General features: G+C 42.7%; 1 protein-coding gene across 1 annotated transcript in view; it reads left to right on the top strand.

Moving 5' to 3' along the window:
• FREM1 (FRAS1 related extracellular matrix 1) overlaps positions 1-15,770 on the top strand; it is a 792,938-nt gene extending 777,168 nt beyond the window's left edge. The window contains exons 36-38 of the mRNA XM_078675906.1: positions 869-984; positions 5,325-5,410; positions 15,118-15,770. Coding sequence (XP_078532032.1) covers positions 869-984; positions 5,325-5,410; positions 15,118-15,317 — 402 coding nt within the window. The 3' untranslated portion in view covers positions 15,318-15,770. The remainder of the gene's footprint in view (positions 1-868; positions 985-5,324; positions 5,411-15,117) is intronic.
• The last annotated feature ends 3,422 nt before the right edge of the window (positions 15,771-19,192 follow it).

Genomic DNA, 19,192 nt, shown 5'->3' with positions numbered 1-19,192 from the left:
CCCCTGAGTTTTACTGACATAGTACTCCAACAACACACCTATGGGAATCTTCGATTTGTACAATTGTATGTGCTTTTTTCATTGTGATACTATGGAGCCCTGAAAATCCGTAAATGTTTGCAAGCTGTAGTTATAAGCCTCGGAGAGTTTATTGGGGTATTTTCTGTGTATTGAAACCTTTGTGTTTTTACTGTGCTGAAAGGTTCACCGCGGGTTAACCAGAGAGTGAGCATGTGTCTGCCCTGGAAGCGAGCCAGCATTCTGTTGTTCAGTCAAATGTTCTTGGCTATTAAGTCTTTTGTTTGGGTGCTAATTGTGTCTAATTATGAAAGGTGTTTTAGTGCATAGTAGACACCTATACATCAGCATTAGGCCTGAAACCATCTGCTCATTTCGCACTGACCACACACTGACTCCCAGACAGACTGTAAATGGCTTATAATTGATTCTAATCTAGCCTGGTATTGCCCCCAATGGCTGTCTCCGTGGGAAAAGTCTTTTACCGCTCCAAGACTTTGCAAGTGAATTATGGGTACGAAGCAGCCTCGCGCCCAGGCGCTGACGTAACCTTTTGAACGGGTAAAAGATGCTAAAGGTAGCAGGCCCCCGGAAGTGTTAGTCTGATGTCTGTGAGGGGCGCGGGGGAGTAGAATGCGGGGCTTATTAAATGTCTGTCACCAAAAAAACTCAAAACGGTAACAGATTAAACAAAGTGCAGTGCATAAAAGACGTGCGACTAGAACCCCAGTTTACCCACTATTTTTTTTTATTTTCTTGTCTCTCTATAAAGGCATCATTTATGTGACTTATGCCATAATTTATTAAATCGTGTGTTAATGAGGCACTAAACCGTGTAACTGTATTTTAGGATGCCAGCACGAAAAGGTGCCCATCGGGTTGGACCCGTCACGGGGGCAGATGCTATCTTCTCAGCACGGAGCATAAAGTCACCTGGAGTGCGGCGGCTCGAGCTTGCCGGGAACGGTAAGGGACACGCCTTTTGTGTTGCAGTGACCTAATCCGCTTGTTTTTTTTTAAAAATGTCAAATGCCCCTAGTTTCAGTAAAATAAAATAAAAATAAAACACGTTCACCCTGATGCTCATCAGACACCGTGTTCTGATGACAAATATGGTTGCAGTCTGTTATTGACTGGGAGAGGGAGGACATCCAGGGAAGTGTGCCAAAGTGGCACACAGCATCACTCTCAGCGCTTTAATTTAACGCTCCATTTGCAAGCCCCGACAGATGATACAGGCTCAGTAGGCGGCGCCAGAATGTTCACATCATTCAGCGGAGTGAAGACATTTTGTTTTCCACCAGAAAGCTAGATGACCACGAAGCATTAAAGCATCATACATGCCAATAGACCCGATTCAGGCGGGAGACTACCGATTTTGCAAGCCAAAAATAGCTTTTTTTTAGCTGTCTCCCGCCTGAAATTGCAGTTTCTACAATAGAAGTCAGGGGCGCTATTATCTGGTGCTTGTATCAGTGATGGGTGATGTTGGAAGCGCTCAAAGCGTGAACCTCTCCGCGTTTTGTGTTTTATAGGGTTGGGCCGCCACCTATTGGCTCCAATCCAGAAAGCAGGACATGCACAAGAAATGATCAACAAGAAAATTACAGGATGGGCAAACGGGATTTTAGCTCACTATTTGCCTAATAATGTGTTGTATTACTTTTGTGAAGTTTTTACAATATATGACGAGCATGTTACTTAATAATCAGTTTTTTATCAATGTATTTCACTTTCATTATTCATAATAACTAAAAAAAATTACATTCTTACTTCATACTGCGTGGGGCAACAAGTCAGTGCGTATATTCCTATACAACTTCGTGAAGTGATTTCATAAATCACTTGAATAGTGGCTCTATATTATTTAAGTTAATAAGGAGCTAGCTTCTTACACGCGGCAGCCTTGTCAGTTGCAAGATGCACGCCGGGTGGCAGTTTCTACTGAAAAATATGGTAATAAGAGCAAGATATATAGACTAAGGGGTAAATATGAATTTGACCAATGCTGCTTAGATGTACCATTCATTTGCTGTCCCCTATCCTAGATTTAATTAATCTTTGACATACCCCTTTATAGAAAGAGGGCTCTATATCAACCCCTTTAGTCTCAACCACACATAGTTGCCTGTCCCATCAGACTAGCCCTTATTATGGACCTTGCTTTTGTTACACACAAACCCTTCAGTTCTCATCCTGGTTAATAACAGTGGTACCAGAGACAAAGGTTCTGATGACAGATTTCCTTTGTGAAGTATAACATCTAACTCTAGGCATAGGCCATAAACCTGTGCTTACCTGAGGAGATGATGGCTGCCAGTCAGTTTTTGGATGTAAGGTTTTGGTCAGCACAGACCATTTCTGGCATTGGGAGGGGGTATGGGGGGGCCAGGGGGGGGGGGTGTAGAGTGCCAGTTTGTGTGCTTGAGCATGGCTTTAAGTGGATGAAAAAACTGGGGAGTTTTACAAAGGGGCGTGGCAGATGTAATCATGGGCATGGCTTAAAAAGACGTAAACTAAAAATCTGTGCTTAGCATAGTGTGCCGCCCGACTTGTATTTTGCTGTTTCTGTCATTGCATCCAGATATATAATACAAGTAACATCATACCTATAACAAGTCAGGACTATTGCCTTTGTCAATGGTTGTTGGTTGGATAAGATAAATAAGCAGCAACTATGGCTTGTTGTTTATAATATTAAAAAAGCTTCCACTCAAAGCCCTGGTGACACCGGGATAATGTTACTGCTCCTGCGTTTCAAAAAGAGAAGGGAAATCCAAAGAGAAAATGACTCTCTTTTAAGGATTTCCCTTCCTTTACAACGTCATACTGTATATTCTCCACTACTGAGAAGGGACCCGTTTCGAAGTCCCCTTTTGAAACCTGCTGGTGCTCAGCACTGGCAGGACCCGGCCCACTTAAAGCCCTGTGCGTGAGGCATTTCTGTGTAAGTAAGAAGCATTTGCAATGTACTACACCTTGCTTATGCAATGTATGTAGAACACGTATATAGCCACACAATAGGGAGGGAAGAATTAAACCGTGGAATTGAGGCGGGACGTGGGCAAAGGCTGCCAAATTTAATAATTTGTCTAACAAGTAATATTTAACTAATAGATTTACATATAAGAACCTTTCAGTTGCAAGAAGATGTGAAATTTACCAGTTTGAAAGAAACATGTAATTACATGTGTGCTAGCGGTCAGAAAATTACTTTGGCACATTTAAGTGTAAATGAGCCGTTTTACCATCAGAACTAGCATATCCGATTCCTTGCACTGCCAGTGCAATTGACTAATTCCGTTTAATCAAATGAATGAAAAGAATCAACCTTTTAAAACAATGGATGCAAAAGTTATACATATGTAACAGGATGTACATAGTTATGTACCAGGCCTCAGTTCTTGTGTGGTAATCTTTAGCTCCAGAGATAGCTGTGAGTAATGAGCCGTTTGATTCAGACTTACAATTACAATATGTTGGTTCAGTGAATTGGAGTATTTCGGCATTTAATTACAGAGGTATGGATGCCATCACAAGTAAACACTGTAATACTACAGTGAAAACTCTTGGAGCCTGTGCATGACAAAGGGATGGAATTAAATTGGAAAGTGCAGTGCCCGGATGCTAGAAGGATAATACAAAATAAGACTTTAATGAATTTGTTCTTGAAAAGGTTGATGTCAGGAGCCAAGACCAGCTCATCTGGAAGGGAGGTACATGCTCTAGGGCCACAGTCTGAAGACTACAAGAATGTTGCTTTCTCAAATTTAGATTTCACATGAAGCTAGGATACTCACAACACAACCTCTATCCCATGGCCTGTGCTACTTCACCAATCCCTAAACCTGCAAGGGAATGTGGCTGCCTTCTGTTGGGGGCTAGTTTACATTTTAGAGAACAACACAAATGAACAATAAATGCTGATGATGTTGATTAGAGTCATTCACATCTTTTGGACGCTGTTTGTGCTTGCTAGTCTCCCAGTTTTGCCACCAGCAAAGTGTAGCTACACCTGCTTTTGAGAGGCACTTGCATCTTAAAGTAAAACAAGTGATCAGAACCTTTGCCCTGATTTACTATGTATTTCCATGGATTATAGCAGTTTTAAGAATGTTTTAAGGCAAAGAAAAGATCCACAGGACAGAGTTAATTCCTGGAAAATCTCTCATAAATCAGAGCCATCTTTCATTGCTTAAGACTGTCTTAGGTCGAACAACTTTAGTAAACAAGGCCCAATAGTTATGGCCAATTATAGCATAAACAAAGGTTGATATATATATGCTAAAAGGAGGTCTAACATGTATATTCATAGTAAGACATAATTGAAATGTTTATGTTCTTTGGGAAGTCACAGATACCTGCGAAACAGTTCACTCTCTTGCTGTAAATATTATTGCTATTGTGGTCATTTAGATTTCCACCCTTTACCATGTGCTCAGTGACTTAGTTGCTTCCTATGTTCAACGTGTGCATCACAACGTCAGACCCCAACACAGCAAACTCATCCGTTTATCCTTCTGAGATTTCTAAGACCAGGACAATTTGTTGTTACTTTAGTATGTGTTAGTAACTATTAGAGAGACACTAACAAAATGTCAGTATTGCAGTATCAAGTGTTACATTAAAAACACGTTTATTATATTGTCATTCCCTTTAGAGTGCCACTTCAGCATAGAGCTGGTCTGTGACCTTCAGGAAGACATTTCAAATCCCAGCAAGGCCGCCTGGGTCGCTCCTGTTTCTGAGGACATTCAATAGACAGCCATTAGATTATGTATAAAAACACCTGGGGCCTGAGTCTCAAATTGCTCGTTGTAGTAGGTTTTGTAGTAGCACAAAGCGTACTACACAAAATGCAATTCACAAACTACACACAGAGTTTTGCACCTCGCACTCCATATTCTTATGTGTGCTGAGTTCTCTGCCCCAACTGCAGAGTCTCTGGGTGGGGGGAACTTCCCTTACATCAGTATAGTGAGTGCAGAGTTGTAAAACTCTGTACATAGCTTGTGTACCCAAAAATTAGTACATTTACTATAAAGTGTAAATTTACGTTCGAGAATCAGGCTCCAGGTATTTATCTGTGGTAGCAAGAGCTACATGAAAGCATGTTAGTTTAATTAAAAGAATTTACTGCTGTTGCATTGCTTCACACATCAACAAATAATTGTTTGTATAATCTCAATCCATAGGAATCCATAGGATGTATGATGTTTTATGAAAAACACCAAGGCATCATTTACTTTATGACAACATTTTACCTTACTCATTACGACTTAATATGTTTTGCAATTATTTTACAGGTTCCTGGGTGAGCTGGTTAGTGTGTTCAATACGAGCCACATGGAGTGGTTGTGGGACTTCAGCGGAAGAAAGCCTTTCTGGATAGGTGATTATTTTACTAATATTCACTTCACACTTCAAGGCTGGGCAACACATATGTAATGTAGACTGCTTCATGGAAACAATTGTACAGTGCTACGTGCACACTCAGGGATATATTTACCATTTCTAGAACTCATTTGTTGTCGTTGTTTGTTGTTTTTCTAAGTGCTGATTCTGCAACAAATTACTCCAAGATGTCGCCCCTCTTTCTCCGTGCATCTCACACGTGCTATGGTTGCAGAATATCATGGCTTAATTATCGTCTGACAAAAATATTGTGTCCTAAATATAATTTACAAAAATATCTCCCCAATGGAGTTAATGGTATAAAATCTACACCAAATGGAGCAATAATTTAGTGAACCATATTCCGGCCAAAATGTTTATGTCTGATGATGTTTTTTTAATCTATATTCTGACATAAACCCCTCTTATATATTTTACCTATCCAGTACAGGCTGCTTCGCTTACCCTTGCCCACCTGCCCTGGCCCAGGCAATTAGCCCCCAGGGTAATGTTTTTTCACTCCTGGCTGGCTTCCTTTATGCTCTTGCCTTACTTTGCCTTGTTGTATTTCCTGCGATAGCCCCCATTTTTCAGTTGCAATTATCTCTAAATATCCATCCTTTTGTGCCCTCCTCCTTAAGATGTTTCCTTCTTTGCCTCTCATCAGTTATGAAACCCAAGAGTGCCGCTTACTTGATCTGCTTCTCCCTTCCTTGCACCCCTTCCACTGCTGTTCCCTCCCCTCATTTCCCCTTGTGCTCATCCCTTCGTCTATGAAGTGTCCCTCCTTTTGCCCCCACATTCCTCTGTGCAGCTCTCATTTTCATAGCCCCCGGTCTGGCCTTAAGACCAGTCAGGGGATTGGTTCCAGGGTCATGCCACTTGTCATGCCACTTCCTGTCAGACCATTCCTCCATTTCCTCTGGTACCCTTCTTTCATTCTTCAGTTACCAGTAAGTCTCTGTTCCCTTTGTTGTCCTTCTTTCCTACTCTGTTCTTCTGTGCACTTTCTGTCCACTCTATGGATTAGGTGTGCCCCCTGAAATCTGTCCATTATATTTCTATGCTTTCTCCTGTCAATGGCATTGCTCTGTGTCCCCTCTTCTGACACAGTCATCCAAGTACCCCCCCCCACATCTGTCACTCCTTTCTGTGACATTACCCTTCCATTGCTTTGCCTTATTTTCCCTGACGTTCCGTGCATGATGTCTTTCCTATTGAACCTACTTTCTGCTCCTTTTCCATCCCATTATCTCCTTTACTGCACCACAGTGACTCATGTGCTTCCTCCCCGACCTTTCCCTCCCTCCCTCCCAACATCTTGGGCTTGTTGTGTTTCATTGCCCCCTAACCCTGCCCTACCTCTGTGCTCCACATGCCCCTTTAATAATGTTGCTACTTTCCCTGCCCTCACTTTGACATTTTTGTCTCCTCCCCCATAAACAATTTTTTTCATAACCCCATCTGTCATTCCTTTCTTTTCCGTATTCATCCTCTTTATGTACCTTGTTTGCCCTTTCCTCACTCCGTGAACTATTTGCCATGTACTCGACCTGCTGTGCCGAATTTCTGCCTGTGTTTGCCAGGGTTGAGTCTCGAAACTCTTTTGGTGGTCCCAGGCATATCTGTGGCAGCTGAACTGAGACCCTCATTGAGGTGTTTTCGGTGTCTTCTGCTGTGTTCTGTCTGTTCAATATGATTCCCTCCCAATTCCTGTCTGACATTGCTTCTTTTCAGGCAAACTTGGCATGCTTATTTTCTTTGTTGATAATGTTGCCTCTTTCATTAATACAAAGTATTCATACAGGAGCCACATTCACACATTGCTGTCTTTCTCCTTCCTTGTCCTTTTATTTATCCTGCATCTTGGAAGCTGATTAACCCTCATGCTGATTAAATTCAGTTGCTTGATACTTCTGTTTTCTGTTTGCACAATGAGGGGGAGATGCCTGATGCATCTATAAGGGGGTGCATGAAGGTAACCATGCTGTATTTATCCAGTTTGTGCAACTCTGTTAATGCTGGGCCTTAAAAACCCAGTGTCCTTCACAGATTGAAGGTTATTGGACAGGCTGGGATTTACCATCGCTTCTTGCCACTCCTTTTTAGGAGCTATTGAACTGTGACATTTATGTCCCTCTCATCATCATAGCACTTTTTGGATTTAAGATAGGTATAGTGCATGACAGATGCAAACGTTTATAACAGACCACCATAAATCCCATCCAGATTATATCTGGCAAGATGGATCTGTAGGGTAATGATCACATCCTCATGGCGCAAAACCATTGCACACCTCCTCAATGTACACGGAACCAGGAACATACCATATGGGACTAAGCTCACGATAGCACCCTCTGCAATCTTGCAAGCTGACCTCACCGTCACCCTTTACAAAAACGGCATCGTCTTGATCCAAGCTACAACCAAAAACCTCAATAAATTTGCGGACCTTTTTACCCTCCACAAAAACCATGTGCACGACACCTGCAGGGTAACAAACACCCACCCCGACGAATCCCCGATTAGCGTGCCCAGCCACCCACAAACCCCCCCTACCCAAGGGCTCACAACTCAGATCAACCTAACCCCTCTCTCACACCATCTTGGCTTAACAATAGAATTGTTCCCATACCTTTGGTCTCCTCCCTGCCAGCTCCTCCCTCCTCCCTCCTCCCTCTTCCCTCCCCCCTCTGACCTTGAGACTGAAACTCTTCCATTGGCCTACGACACAAGTCGACCTCGCCCCTCTACCCTACCACCAATGCATGCCAATAGAACCACTACCAAACCACTGTCCCCCTGCCTTCAAGCGCCTCCCTCTTATATGGATATTGAAACTGCACTACAGAGCAGCCAAATTAACACAGAGCATCCATAACTCCTTTCTGGATCTAAAGAACCCCCTTCACCTCACTGAACTCTCCTCTAAGTTCAAGCCTCAGTGGAAGAACCCACCCCCCCTCCCTATCACAGAGCCCCACAATCACCCACTACCGCTATCCTTGAGACACCTTCGCCCTCGCAAGCAACCATGCCAGCTCTCGGAGGAGGAAATTCTAGCTCTCCTACAACTCTACCCTTGTCGCCCCTAGTCCGCTAGACCTTACTGAAGAGGAAATTCTAGCAATCCTTCTTTCCTACAACTCTACGCCAGTAGAGTCTACCCTAGTCCACTAGACGTGAATGTCAAACATGCCATCCGCACGGTCGCAATCAACCCCAACAGATCAGCTACCCTCAGCAACAGAGCTGTGGTTGATAGCAACCTAGCGGCAGTACCCCTGTCCACCCCATCGCACAACACTCTTTCCGACCCCCTTTGCCTGGCTTCCTAATTAACTGCCGCTCATAGTTAAGCCTGCAGCCGATATCGCAGATCTCATACTGAGCCAAAACCTTGACTTAGCAATCCTGACCGAATCGTGGATCAACGAATCCTCATCTCCAAGCCTGGACCTCCTAGTCCCTCCTACCTACAACATTTCAGGGCTGGATAGGCAATCTAGTAAAAAAGCGGGAGGCATTGCCTGCATTTACCACTCTAACCTCCTTGTCATAGAACACCTGGCAGATACCACAGACTCCTGTGACTACCTCGTACTTTCCATACGCAGCAACATCACCCAACTGTGCAATCTGCACATCTTTAACCACCCCCAGGCATGGATGACGCCTTTACTGACCACCTCATGGAAATCATCACAGTCAAGGTTTCCTCCAAATCCAAAGACATTTTCCTTGGGGACTTCAACCTGCACTGGAACGACCCCAAGGATCCTCATGTCAACGCCATCAAAGATTTCCTGGCCAACCAAGCCCTACCCAAAGCCTGCTCAGTCCCTACACACTCGAAAGGCGCCACTCAAGACTGTATCATCGCTAAGGTATCAACAGTCGAGCTTATCGCTATAGACCCTTGTGACTGGTCTGACTACCACGCTATCACTTTCCTATTACCTGGCACCCACAAGACAAGGGCACCGCAACAGGTGATTCCTAAACGCTGAGTTAGAGACACCAAGAACCTTGATCCTAAGGAACTGGCAGCTCGCTGCAAGTCTGACCTCCCCCCTCCATATCACAACGGTCAGTGACCTCAATGATCATTACTCTGCGGTTATAGCTAACATTCTTGATGACCTTGCCCTGCTGAAACTAAAAAGAACCCAAGTCAAAGACAGAAGCCCCTGGTTCAATGGGTCCCTCAACAGTGAGAGGAGATCCCTCCGGCAGTCAGAAAGTATCTGGAGACAGCACCCCTCACCTGGACATTGAAAACTTCTCAGTCGGGCCGGAAATGCCTACAACAGGAACATCCTCAACTCAAAAAAAAGATTCTTCAGATCTGAACTAGGGAACGCCAAGAACAGACCCCGCAAAATCTTCGAATTGGTCAAACACCAATCTAACAAACTGGCCAAAACATCGAAAGAAAACCCTAAGTCACTAATATCATCTGAGTAATTCTCTTCTTTTTTCTCAGACAAAATCACAGCCGTAGGAAACAAACTTAGATCCGCTACTTACTCTCAACCCCTTCCAGATCTGCCTCCTCCCTCTGCTCTTCCTCCCCAGGCGTCACCCAAAAACTAAGCACACTGGACCAACTTCAAAATCTATGACGAACACTCCATCTCGAAAATCCTATCCACCTTAAACCCGAACAACCACTTTAATGACCCACTCCCCTCTAACTGCCTAGCTGCCACCACCCAATCCATCATTCCTAGCTGGACTGCAATAATTAGCGCATCCCTTCTTCAGAGATCAATACCCAACTCCCTGAAAGCCGACCAAGTCCTCCCCATCTTAAAAAAAATGTCTCTTGATCCTGCCTCCCCTGACAACTTTAGACCTATTTCTACCATCCCACTCTTAGCTAAAGTTCTGGAGAAGTGTGTGCAACAGCAGCTGGGACAACACATCACCAACTTCCACCTACTAGATGACTTCCAATCCGTTTCAGACCTGGGCACAGAAACCACCATTCTCCACATCGTGGATGATGCCCTCCAAGCCCTTGACCAAGGCAAAACCTGTCTCCTAATCCTCCTACAACTATCCTCAACCTTCGACACGGTCAATCATGAAAAACTACTCGAACGCCTCAAACTCAGGATGGGAATGGATGGCTCTGTTCTTGAATGGTTTAGGTCCTTCCTCCATAACCGGTCACAGAGATTCCTAATTAACGGTAACGTGTCTGCTCCCTCTCCAGTCACGGTTGGAGTCCCCCAAGGATCAACCCTGTCCCCCACCCTCTTCAACCTTTTACCTCGAACCGCTTGCCGAAGTACTACACACCGCGAATATCTCATACAACATGTATGTTGCGACACCCACTTTCTCTGGGGCCACACCAAGAATATGGAACTCACTACCGCCCGCCATTAGAAGGATCCTTTCTCTGGCTCGCTTCAAAAAGGATGCCAAAACCTTCCTAATGGGCAAATTCCCCGCCTACATTTTGCCTTCTAATCACCCAGAGACCTTGCTCTACTTCCCTCTAATGCATCCCTCTGGAGTGCCCAGACACTATCCACCCCGCACCTCAGGGCATCCCACCTTGAACCCTGGGACCTTTGTTTCTCGTAAAATGTACTTACTTGTCCTTTTTAACCCTTATGTATTCAGCCCCCCCTCCAAGTTTTTTGCATACTACTGCTGATTCCTGTAAAGTGCTCAGATACCCTAACGGGTCAAGTTCACGCTCTATAAAACTAAAAAATAAATAAATATTAAATAACTGACTTCTGTTGTGATCTGCAGATCAAAAATTCAGGTCCCAGCATCACCAACTCAGCACTACATTCTCCTTTAATTTAGCAACCTCCACATGAGGTTGGTAAATTAAGAACCTTTAAATTGGGCATTTGTATGTTAATTGCATGGGCATTTCTTTCAGAATTGTTTGATCTTATTTCTGTAGCGTAGCAGCATTCACAGTAGGAGGATCTCTACTCCACATCTAGTCTTTTTCTGACATCCCTTTTCCCTTTTGTTGATGTTGAGTTTTCTTGTAGATGGCAAACATCACCACCTATGCCCCGAAAGTGCCAGAGTAGAACGGTTTAAAACTTTTTATCGCACAAAAGTCAAGTCAGCCTGCACTCTGCCTCATTGCAACCACGTCAAGACCTCTTCTCATAGGGCGTGTGACATCACAGACCAGATTATTTATTCTAGCAATCTCTTGAGCATCAATCCTCACCATCTCTTTACTTCCATTTGCCACCAATGTGGAACAGAAAACAATGAATTGTCAACTCATGCTCTCTGTGAGTAACCATACATTCTGGACCCAACTCATGCAGGGTTTCAGGCCATGTAAGTAGCTGTTGCCTTTATTCTAGATCAGCACAGAGACATTACTGACTATTGCTGAGTTGTCGCTCTTTATTGCTTAGTCTCTCCGTTGTATTTGTTTGTTTGTCTATAATGCAGCCTTGGTTTCCCAGCTGCATGAAAATGGCATCAGATCTAAGGCCCTTCAACGGTTGCTGTTCTTTTCTTTTATGTTTCCCTGACAGACGCTTGCACTCTATCACCTTTTCTCTTTCTGGTCTACTTTGAGAATAATCTCTCCTTTCATATACCCCCACTCTCTTCAAACTCTACATCTCTCTCTTGTTCCTCTTAGAAAGTCATTTGGTCTCATCTTCATGTGATGCTCTGACAGTGCTCAAATCATTCTCAGAATGGTGGTGGTTTAATAACTGAGCGAATTCAATTTGATGATGGACACAGCGCTGTAAGTTTTTAGACACTCACCCCCAGTCACAGATCTGGGTTGAATCCTTCATCGTTCTTTAACTCACTTCACCACCCCAGTTCAGAGCCAGCCATATGCAAGTCAGTCTTGACCCTGTTCCTCATCGGAACAGTCCAGCCCAAACTGCCAAACCAGGTCTTCCCTGGACCAGATACAAGCATCCTGGGCCCCATTTCAGGGTAACACCCCTCATCAGCCAGGCTAGCTTGAATCCCATGGCAAAGTGAGCCAGGGACCCACGTCTGGGCATACCCTGCCAACTTAGGGTGAACAAAGCAAACACAAGTAGATGATGGACGGAGCGCTGAAACTTTTCAGACACTTACCAACAGTCACAGATCTGGTTTGAATCCATCATCATTCTTTAGCTCACTTCACCACCCCAGTTCAGACCTAGCCATATGCAAATCAGTCTTGACCCTGTTCCTCAAGGGAACAGTCCAGCACAAACTGCCAAGCCAGGTCTTCCCTGGACTGGAAACAAGCATCATGGGAACGGTCTCGGGGTCATACCCCTTATCAGCCGGGTTAGCTTGAATCCAGTGGCAAAGTGAGCAAGGAACCCACGTCTGGGCATACCCTGTAAACCTAAGGCAAACAAATCAAACACAAGTAGATGATGGACGGAGCACTGAAGCTTTTCAGACACTCACCCCCAGTCACAGATCTGGGTTGAATCTATCATCGTTCTTCAGCTCACTTCACTACCCCAGATCAGACCCAGCCATATGCAAATCAGTTTTGACCCTGTTCCTCATGGGAACAGTTTAGCCCAAACTGCCAAGCCAAGTCTTCTCTGGACAGGAAACAAACATCCTGGGACCGGTTTTGGGGTAACACCCCTCATCAACCAGGCTAGCTTGAATCCAGTGGCAAAGTGAGCAAAGGTCCCACATCTTGGCATACCCTGCCAACTTAGAGCAAACAAAGTAAATACAACTAGATGATGGACGGAGCGCAGAAGCTTATCAGTCACACCCCCATTCATAGGTCTGGGTTGAATCCATCATCGTTCTTTAGCTCGCTTCACCACCCTAGTTCAGACCCAGCCAAATGCAAATCAGTCATGACCCTGTTCCTTATGGGAACAGTCCAGCCCGTACTGTAAAGCCAGGTCTTTCTTGGACCGGAACCAAGCATCCTGGGACCGGTGTCGGGGTAACACCCCATATCAGCCAGGTTAGCTTGAATCCAGTTGGAAGGGTATGCCCAGACACGGGTCACGTGCTCGATACACCACTGGTTTCAAGCTAGCCTGGCTGACGAGGAGTGAAGCCCTGAAACCGTTCCCAGGATGCTTGTTTTCTGGTCCAGGGAGGACCTGGCCTGGCAGTTCTGGCTGGACTTTTCCCACCGGGTACAGGGTCTAGGCTACTTTGCAAATGGCTGGGTACAAAACGGAATGGAGTGGTGAGCAAAATACAATGGATTGGCCCTTTAACCGTGGCGGCATTTCTGCCGCGTGTGAAATAAAAGGTGGGCGTGGTTCAGACGCCCCCCGGACGTCCTCCGCACACGCCCACTGTGATGTCGGATGGCTGGGGGCCGTCTGACGCATCCAAGGGATTAAACCCAGGTATGTGACTGGAGGTGAATGTTTGACAATGTTCAACATTCCATCCATCATCTTTTTGTGTTGCATTTTCACCCTAAGTGGGAAGGCTATGCCCAGCAGTGGATCCCGTGCTCGATACGCCACCATTTTCAAGCAAGCCTGGCTGAATAAGGGTGAAGCCCCGAAACCGGTCTCAGGATGCTTGTTATCCGGTCCAGGGAATACTTGGCCTGGCAGTTCGGGCTGAACTGTTCCAATGGGGAACAGGGTTAAGGCTGATTTGCCTATGGCTGGGTACAAACTGGAATGGCGTGGTGAGCAAAATAATGATCGATTAAACCCAGATATAGGACCGGGGGTAAATGTTTGACAATGTTCAACATTTCGTCCATCATCTATTTGTGTTGCATTCTCATCCTAAGTGGGAAAGGTTTAATAAATCATCAAACCAACTTGAAGAATGTTCTGTCTTAAGTAGCAAATTGAAGCTAAACTCTAGGAATTTTCATCTGGTCTTACAATTGGTAGTATACCAATCTCAGCTGTCCCAGTTCCCCCTTGCATGTTCAATGTGACCTGCAAACTGTTTTTTGTTTTTTTGTAAAATCTTGATTTGACCCTATCTGCCAAGGTCTGCAAGGTTTCATCTATCTGCGTTTACCAGTTAAGGGTGCTTAAAAGGGTTTTTCTTATCTGAACAGCTTGCTGTTACCCATTTTGTTGTGATTTGAGCCATTGTTGGCTCCCGCCTGGAATAATCAATTTCCCTGTAGCTAGGTCTTCCATTTATCTGATGCACCGTCTCCAGCTGATAAAGAAATTCAGCAGTCTGTCTATTCCCAATGATACTGTATATGTTTCCCATCACTGGACACTTCAAGAAGCTTTACTAATTGCTTAGGTGGTGCAGTCCTTTCTTAAGAACCTCTGCATTTACCACCAAGCCTTTCATAGCCAAGGCCCAGCATCCTTCAGAAGGCTTTTCACTTCAGTCTGTCATGTTTACTTTACAATCTACACTATCCCACCATCCAGATTCTGCAGAGCATGTTGAAGTGTCCTCTCCTTAGTTTAGTTAGTTGTCAAACTATGCAATTTGTCTCCCTCTCGCATCCATGAAACCTCTGACCATCTTGGTTTGAATGAGTCACTAATGGCATGGCATTTCCCTCTAATTTCACCTCAACTATGCTGTTGGTCTTTTCCCAGTACCAGAACTCCCAAAACTATAATAACTTTTTCATTCGGTGCTTACAAATGGCAGAAGTGTGGTAAGAAGTGCTATAGAGATAATGCAAGATTCTATTGTTATTCAATCAACCTGCTTCATTCTTTAACTTTGGTAGCTAAGTATGCCTTGTCTGCTCCATGCCAGGTTTGAATGATCGAATGAGCACTAGTCGGTGGGAGTGGAATGGAGGTGAAGCTGTCACCTTTACCAACTGGAAGCGAGGACCCCCGCGGCTATCAAAGAAGGGAAAAAATTGTGTTTTGGTGCACAGGCGAGGAAAGTGGCAAGCAAAGAACTGCAAAAAGGGAAAAGGACATAACTTTATTTGTGCAAGAAAATTATAGTCTGAAAGCAATATGGACATCTATAATACACTGTACCACCACTTTGTATGTATAATATTCAAAGGATATTTATTTAGTATTTGAAGAAATGTACAGTTTGATGAAAAAGAAAACAAATATTGTCTTGATATGTTTCTTCTGTGGCTCAAATTCAAATGCAAAATTTGCTAGCTTCCCCATTGTCATTGTTCAAAAACAGGTTGAGGGGTTTTGCAACCTGCACATTTCTATGTGATTCAATGTAATTTCCTGTCCATGCATTCTACCATAGTGATTTTTCCGTTCATTTAAACCCGGAGGGCGTCACATACACAGAGTATGTTAAATTGTGTTTGGATTTGTGTTCACAGCATTTCAGTTAAAATCAGGTTCTAGATGTTTTCTCATTTTGGGATTGGAGCATATAATTTAAGCAACAGAGCATCAGTTCTTGTTTCTTCCAAGTAAGATGAATGTGGGGTTTGAGGCATGTTGCAGAAACCTCATGAAGTAGTCTGGTTGGATCATTTTAGTTTTTTTGTAAACAAACCTACATACTTAAATACTTAAGGGTTAGCACATAGCCCAAACATTTTTGTCAATCACAGAACATGCTCTGGAAAAAGGGAGATGTGGGCTCATAAGAATGCAATATGAACAGCAGCATTATAATTAGCCAATAGGTAGACCTGCACCTTGCATGATGCAGAAAGTCAGATGAAATGACATCACATTTAGGCGCGTTTGTTACCAGATATCCACTAAAAAACGTTGAAACAAAATATTTCTTAGTGTGCTTCAGTTAAGAGTACAGTACATGAAAGTACTCTTTCAAATCGAAAAAATTGAAAACCTATGTTTTAACATCCACACATATTTTGTTTAAATCTTTAGACAACAATCTCTGTCTTCCGTCATTACATATCTTCTCAACACTTCATCGGTAGGGCTGTGGAATACAATAATAAACCCTCACTACCAGTGGTGGCTGGCGAAATTTACAAGTTGTGAGGCATTAAGCCCAAATATTGCAAGGAGCATTTCTGTGAGAAAAGTTTGAACAGCATGTAAAATTGAGAATTTTACTTCACATTTTCATGTAGAAATTGATTGAAAAACTATAGGTTTAAAAGGCAGGTCTGAAATCATACTTTTGAAATGGTCACATTAACAACTCACCCCTACAGACATAACAATATGAGGCCTTCCAGTTTAAAAAAAATGTAGAACAGCCAGAATTCCAGAAGGGAAACTGAAAAAAACTATCTTCGCCGATGTGGGCAGACAGACATCGGCCCTTTTCGTGCAATTGTTCAGCCTAAATCTTAGTAAAAACACAAATGTGAGTCAAATTCACAAAGACTATACATTCAGGGAGAGAGAAGTGAGTACTATCTTTGCTCCTACCATTCCCTGCTACAACTTGGTTGCACAACTGACATGATCTACTGCGAACACAAAGGAATCGGTAATAGTGAATAGACACAACCTCACTATTATTGTGAAGTCACAAGAGGCTACTTATGGAGTTAAGGACAGTGTTCATGCACACTGTTGTAACTGCCCACTGAGATTTGACATTTTTAAAGAATAAACTAAAATATATGCAATCATAATAAATCTTAGAGTAACACTGGAAGTGTTCCTGTTGCTCAGTCAAAGACTACTCAATTAAGTCCCAAAGTGCTACAACTTTTTACCTGGGAATATTATTATTTTTTGAATAAACAGAACAGGCTGACTTGTTATATTTCCGTTTTATTAGTTTCATGCTAAATATAAGTGAGAGTATGTTATAAGATAACAGATCACATCATTAATTCAATGTAAATTAAGATACCATAGCTTCAATCGGCATTTCTTAAATCTACAAGCAACTACTTTTATGTCATCTGTCAAACATACTTAAATCTGCTTAGATAGCTTTCCTTAACATTTTAACAGCTTAACTCTTCCACTGATAGAAAGTATTGAAACTGGTGTTCAAAGACTTTAGCAAAGGGAAGCCTCCCTTATGTGCTATAAAAGTGCCATCTGTGACTACAAATCACAGAATCTATACACATGTTCTATAACTCAGTTAATTAATGTTATTGGCATCTGAAATCTCATTGATATCCAAAAAAGATATAATCGTGTGGGTGTTCACAAACAGTTACATTCCTAAAACTAGGCTTACTTTAATAAGGTGTAATTAGTTGCAGAAAAAGGCTCCATTCTATTTATACTTTATTAGGAAAGGGAATCGTCAAAAGCAAAAAATTACATCATGCAAAAAACTAAAATAAAAACTTGCGCACCCGCATTTTTACCCGGACCATATCATAGGGGATAAGTTAGTCTTAGTCAAGCCTGACAGGCATATGCCAGGAAAACTATGAAAAACATAGTTACGCATGGCCTGTAAGATCTAAACACCACACAAAGAGTAAAACTACACATATCCTTAATGCATACACCCATGCCACTTTTGTTTAACTTAAACAAAGAAATTGTCTTCAAACTTGTCAAAAGAACTCTAATTTAGAACTCAAGCACTCCTTTCTGCTGTATCATTGCTATCTTCCAAAAGTCATTGCAATGCCTCCCTCTTTTAAATACTTTCCTTAGGTGAAAATGTATAACACATGTATGATTAATCATTTCCTGTTAGGTATCTTATATTTTCTGCACAGCACCTTCTACAATGCAAATTTTCAACACAAAATATTAACCGAAAACTTCACTCTATATTGTAATTACTGACAAAAATCTGTCACAAACAAAACAATCAATGTTTTACCATTCAGAGAAACTGTCTTTTTTTAGCAGCTGTCACAATACATACTGCTTGTGTACCATTGTTCACAGATGAAAGCAAGGGATCCTCTGCTCTCAGTCACACTCTCTGGAATGGTAATCCTTTACTTATGGTTCCACAAAACACTTCAGCAAGAAGGTGTCCCCATCCGTCCACTCAATATTCCCACTTTCCTTCATACTAATAGAGAAAAACACCAAAATAAGAATTAAATGTGAGGAACATCCTTTTCAACGCAACTTTTACCACGCAGTGCCTTTACGACGCAACTATTACAACGCATGTTATTACAACGCTAGGATAGGGAATAGATTTAATTTACTATCCAACACCTTCCCTACTATCCACGGAGACTGGAGTTGGAATAGTAAATTAAACTATTCACTATCCAGCACCCCTTAACGCTATGCGTTGTAACAGCATGCGTTGTAAAAACTGCGATGTAAAGGCATGCGTGGTAAAACCCTGCGTTGTAATGTCATACATCCATTAAATGTATTTGTTAAGAATTGAACGCAGCACCATTCTGTAAAGACGCATATACAACTTAGTAGGTTTGAATTCTTTATTCATAACTGTGAAACCCTAGCGCATGGAGCAAGGGTGCAAACTTCCCTTTTTCTTCTCCTCCAACAACTCCTTGCCACATTCGATTTTCCCATCATTGCCATCTGTAGGTAACAGAATGCAATGACATAGGACATAACACATCTGCTCTCTTAATAATATGAAGACAAAATTCATTTTTAGATTCAACAACCCCACATATAAAACAAAATAGTCGTACAAAGTTATTGCAAAATGCTACATACAGAACAAATTTTAAAAAACTATAATAATAAAAAGTTCATGTATTGTACAAAACTGTAATTGTTGTGGTAAGTAACATTAACACTATTCCCAAAAGCAGTTTATCCCACCTCATATTCTTCCCAGCTCTTAAGCCATTGCAGAATACACCCAGCCCTAGAAGATCCTCCACCAACTTCATATGTAGAACTTTCATTCCTCTGCGTCACATTCTCTTCTAAAACTTCATCCATCAAACAATGTCTATTACCCCTTCTGACTCACTCTCACTACTTACATTTTCATC

Source organism: Lissotriton helveticus, chromosome 2_1, assembly GCF_964261635.1.
Source record: "Lissotriton helveticus chromosome 2_1, aLisHel1.1, whole genome shotgun sequence".
In the NCBI taxonomy this organism is placed as follows: domain Eukaryota; kingdom Metazoa; phylum Chordata; class Amphibia; order Caudata; family Salamandridae; genus Lissotriton; species Lissotriton helveticus.
The sequence above is the reverse complement of the archived record's forward strand: the minus strand, read 5'-3'. Positions and strand labels throughout refer to the sequence as shown.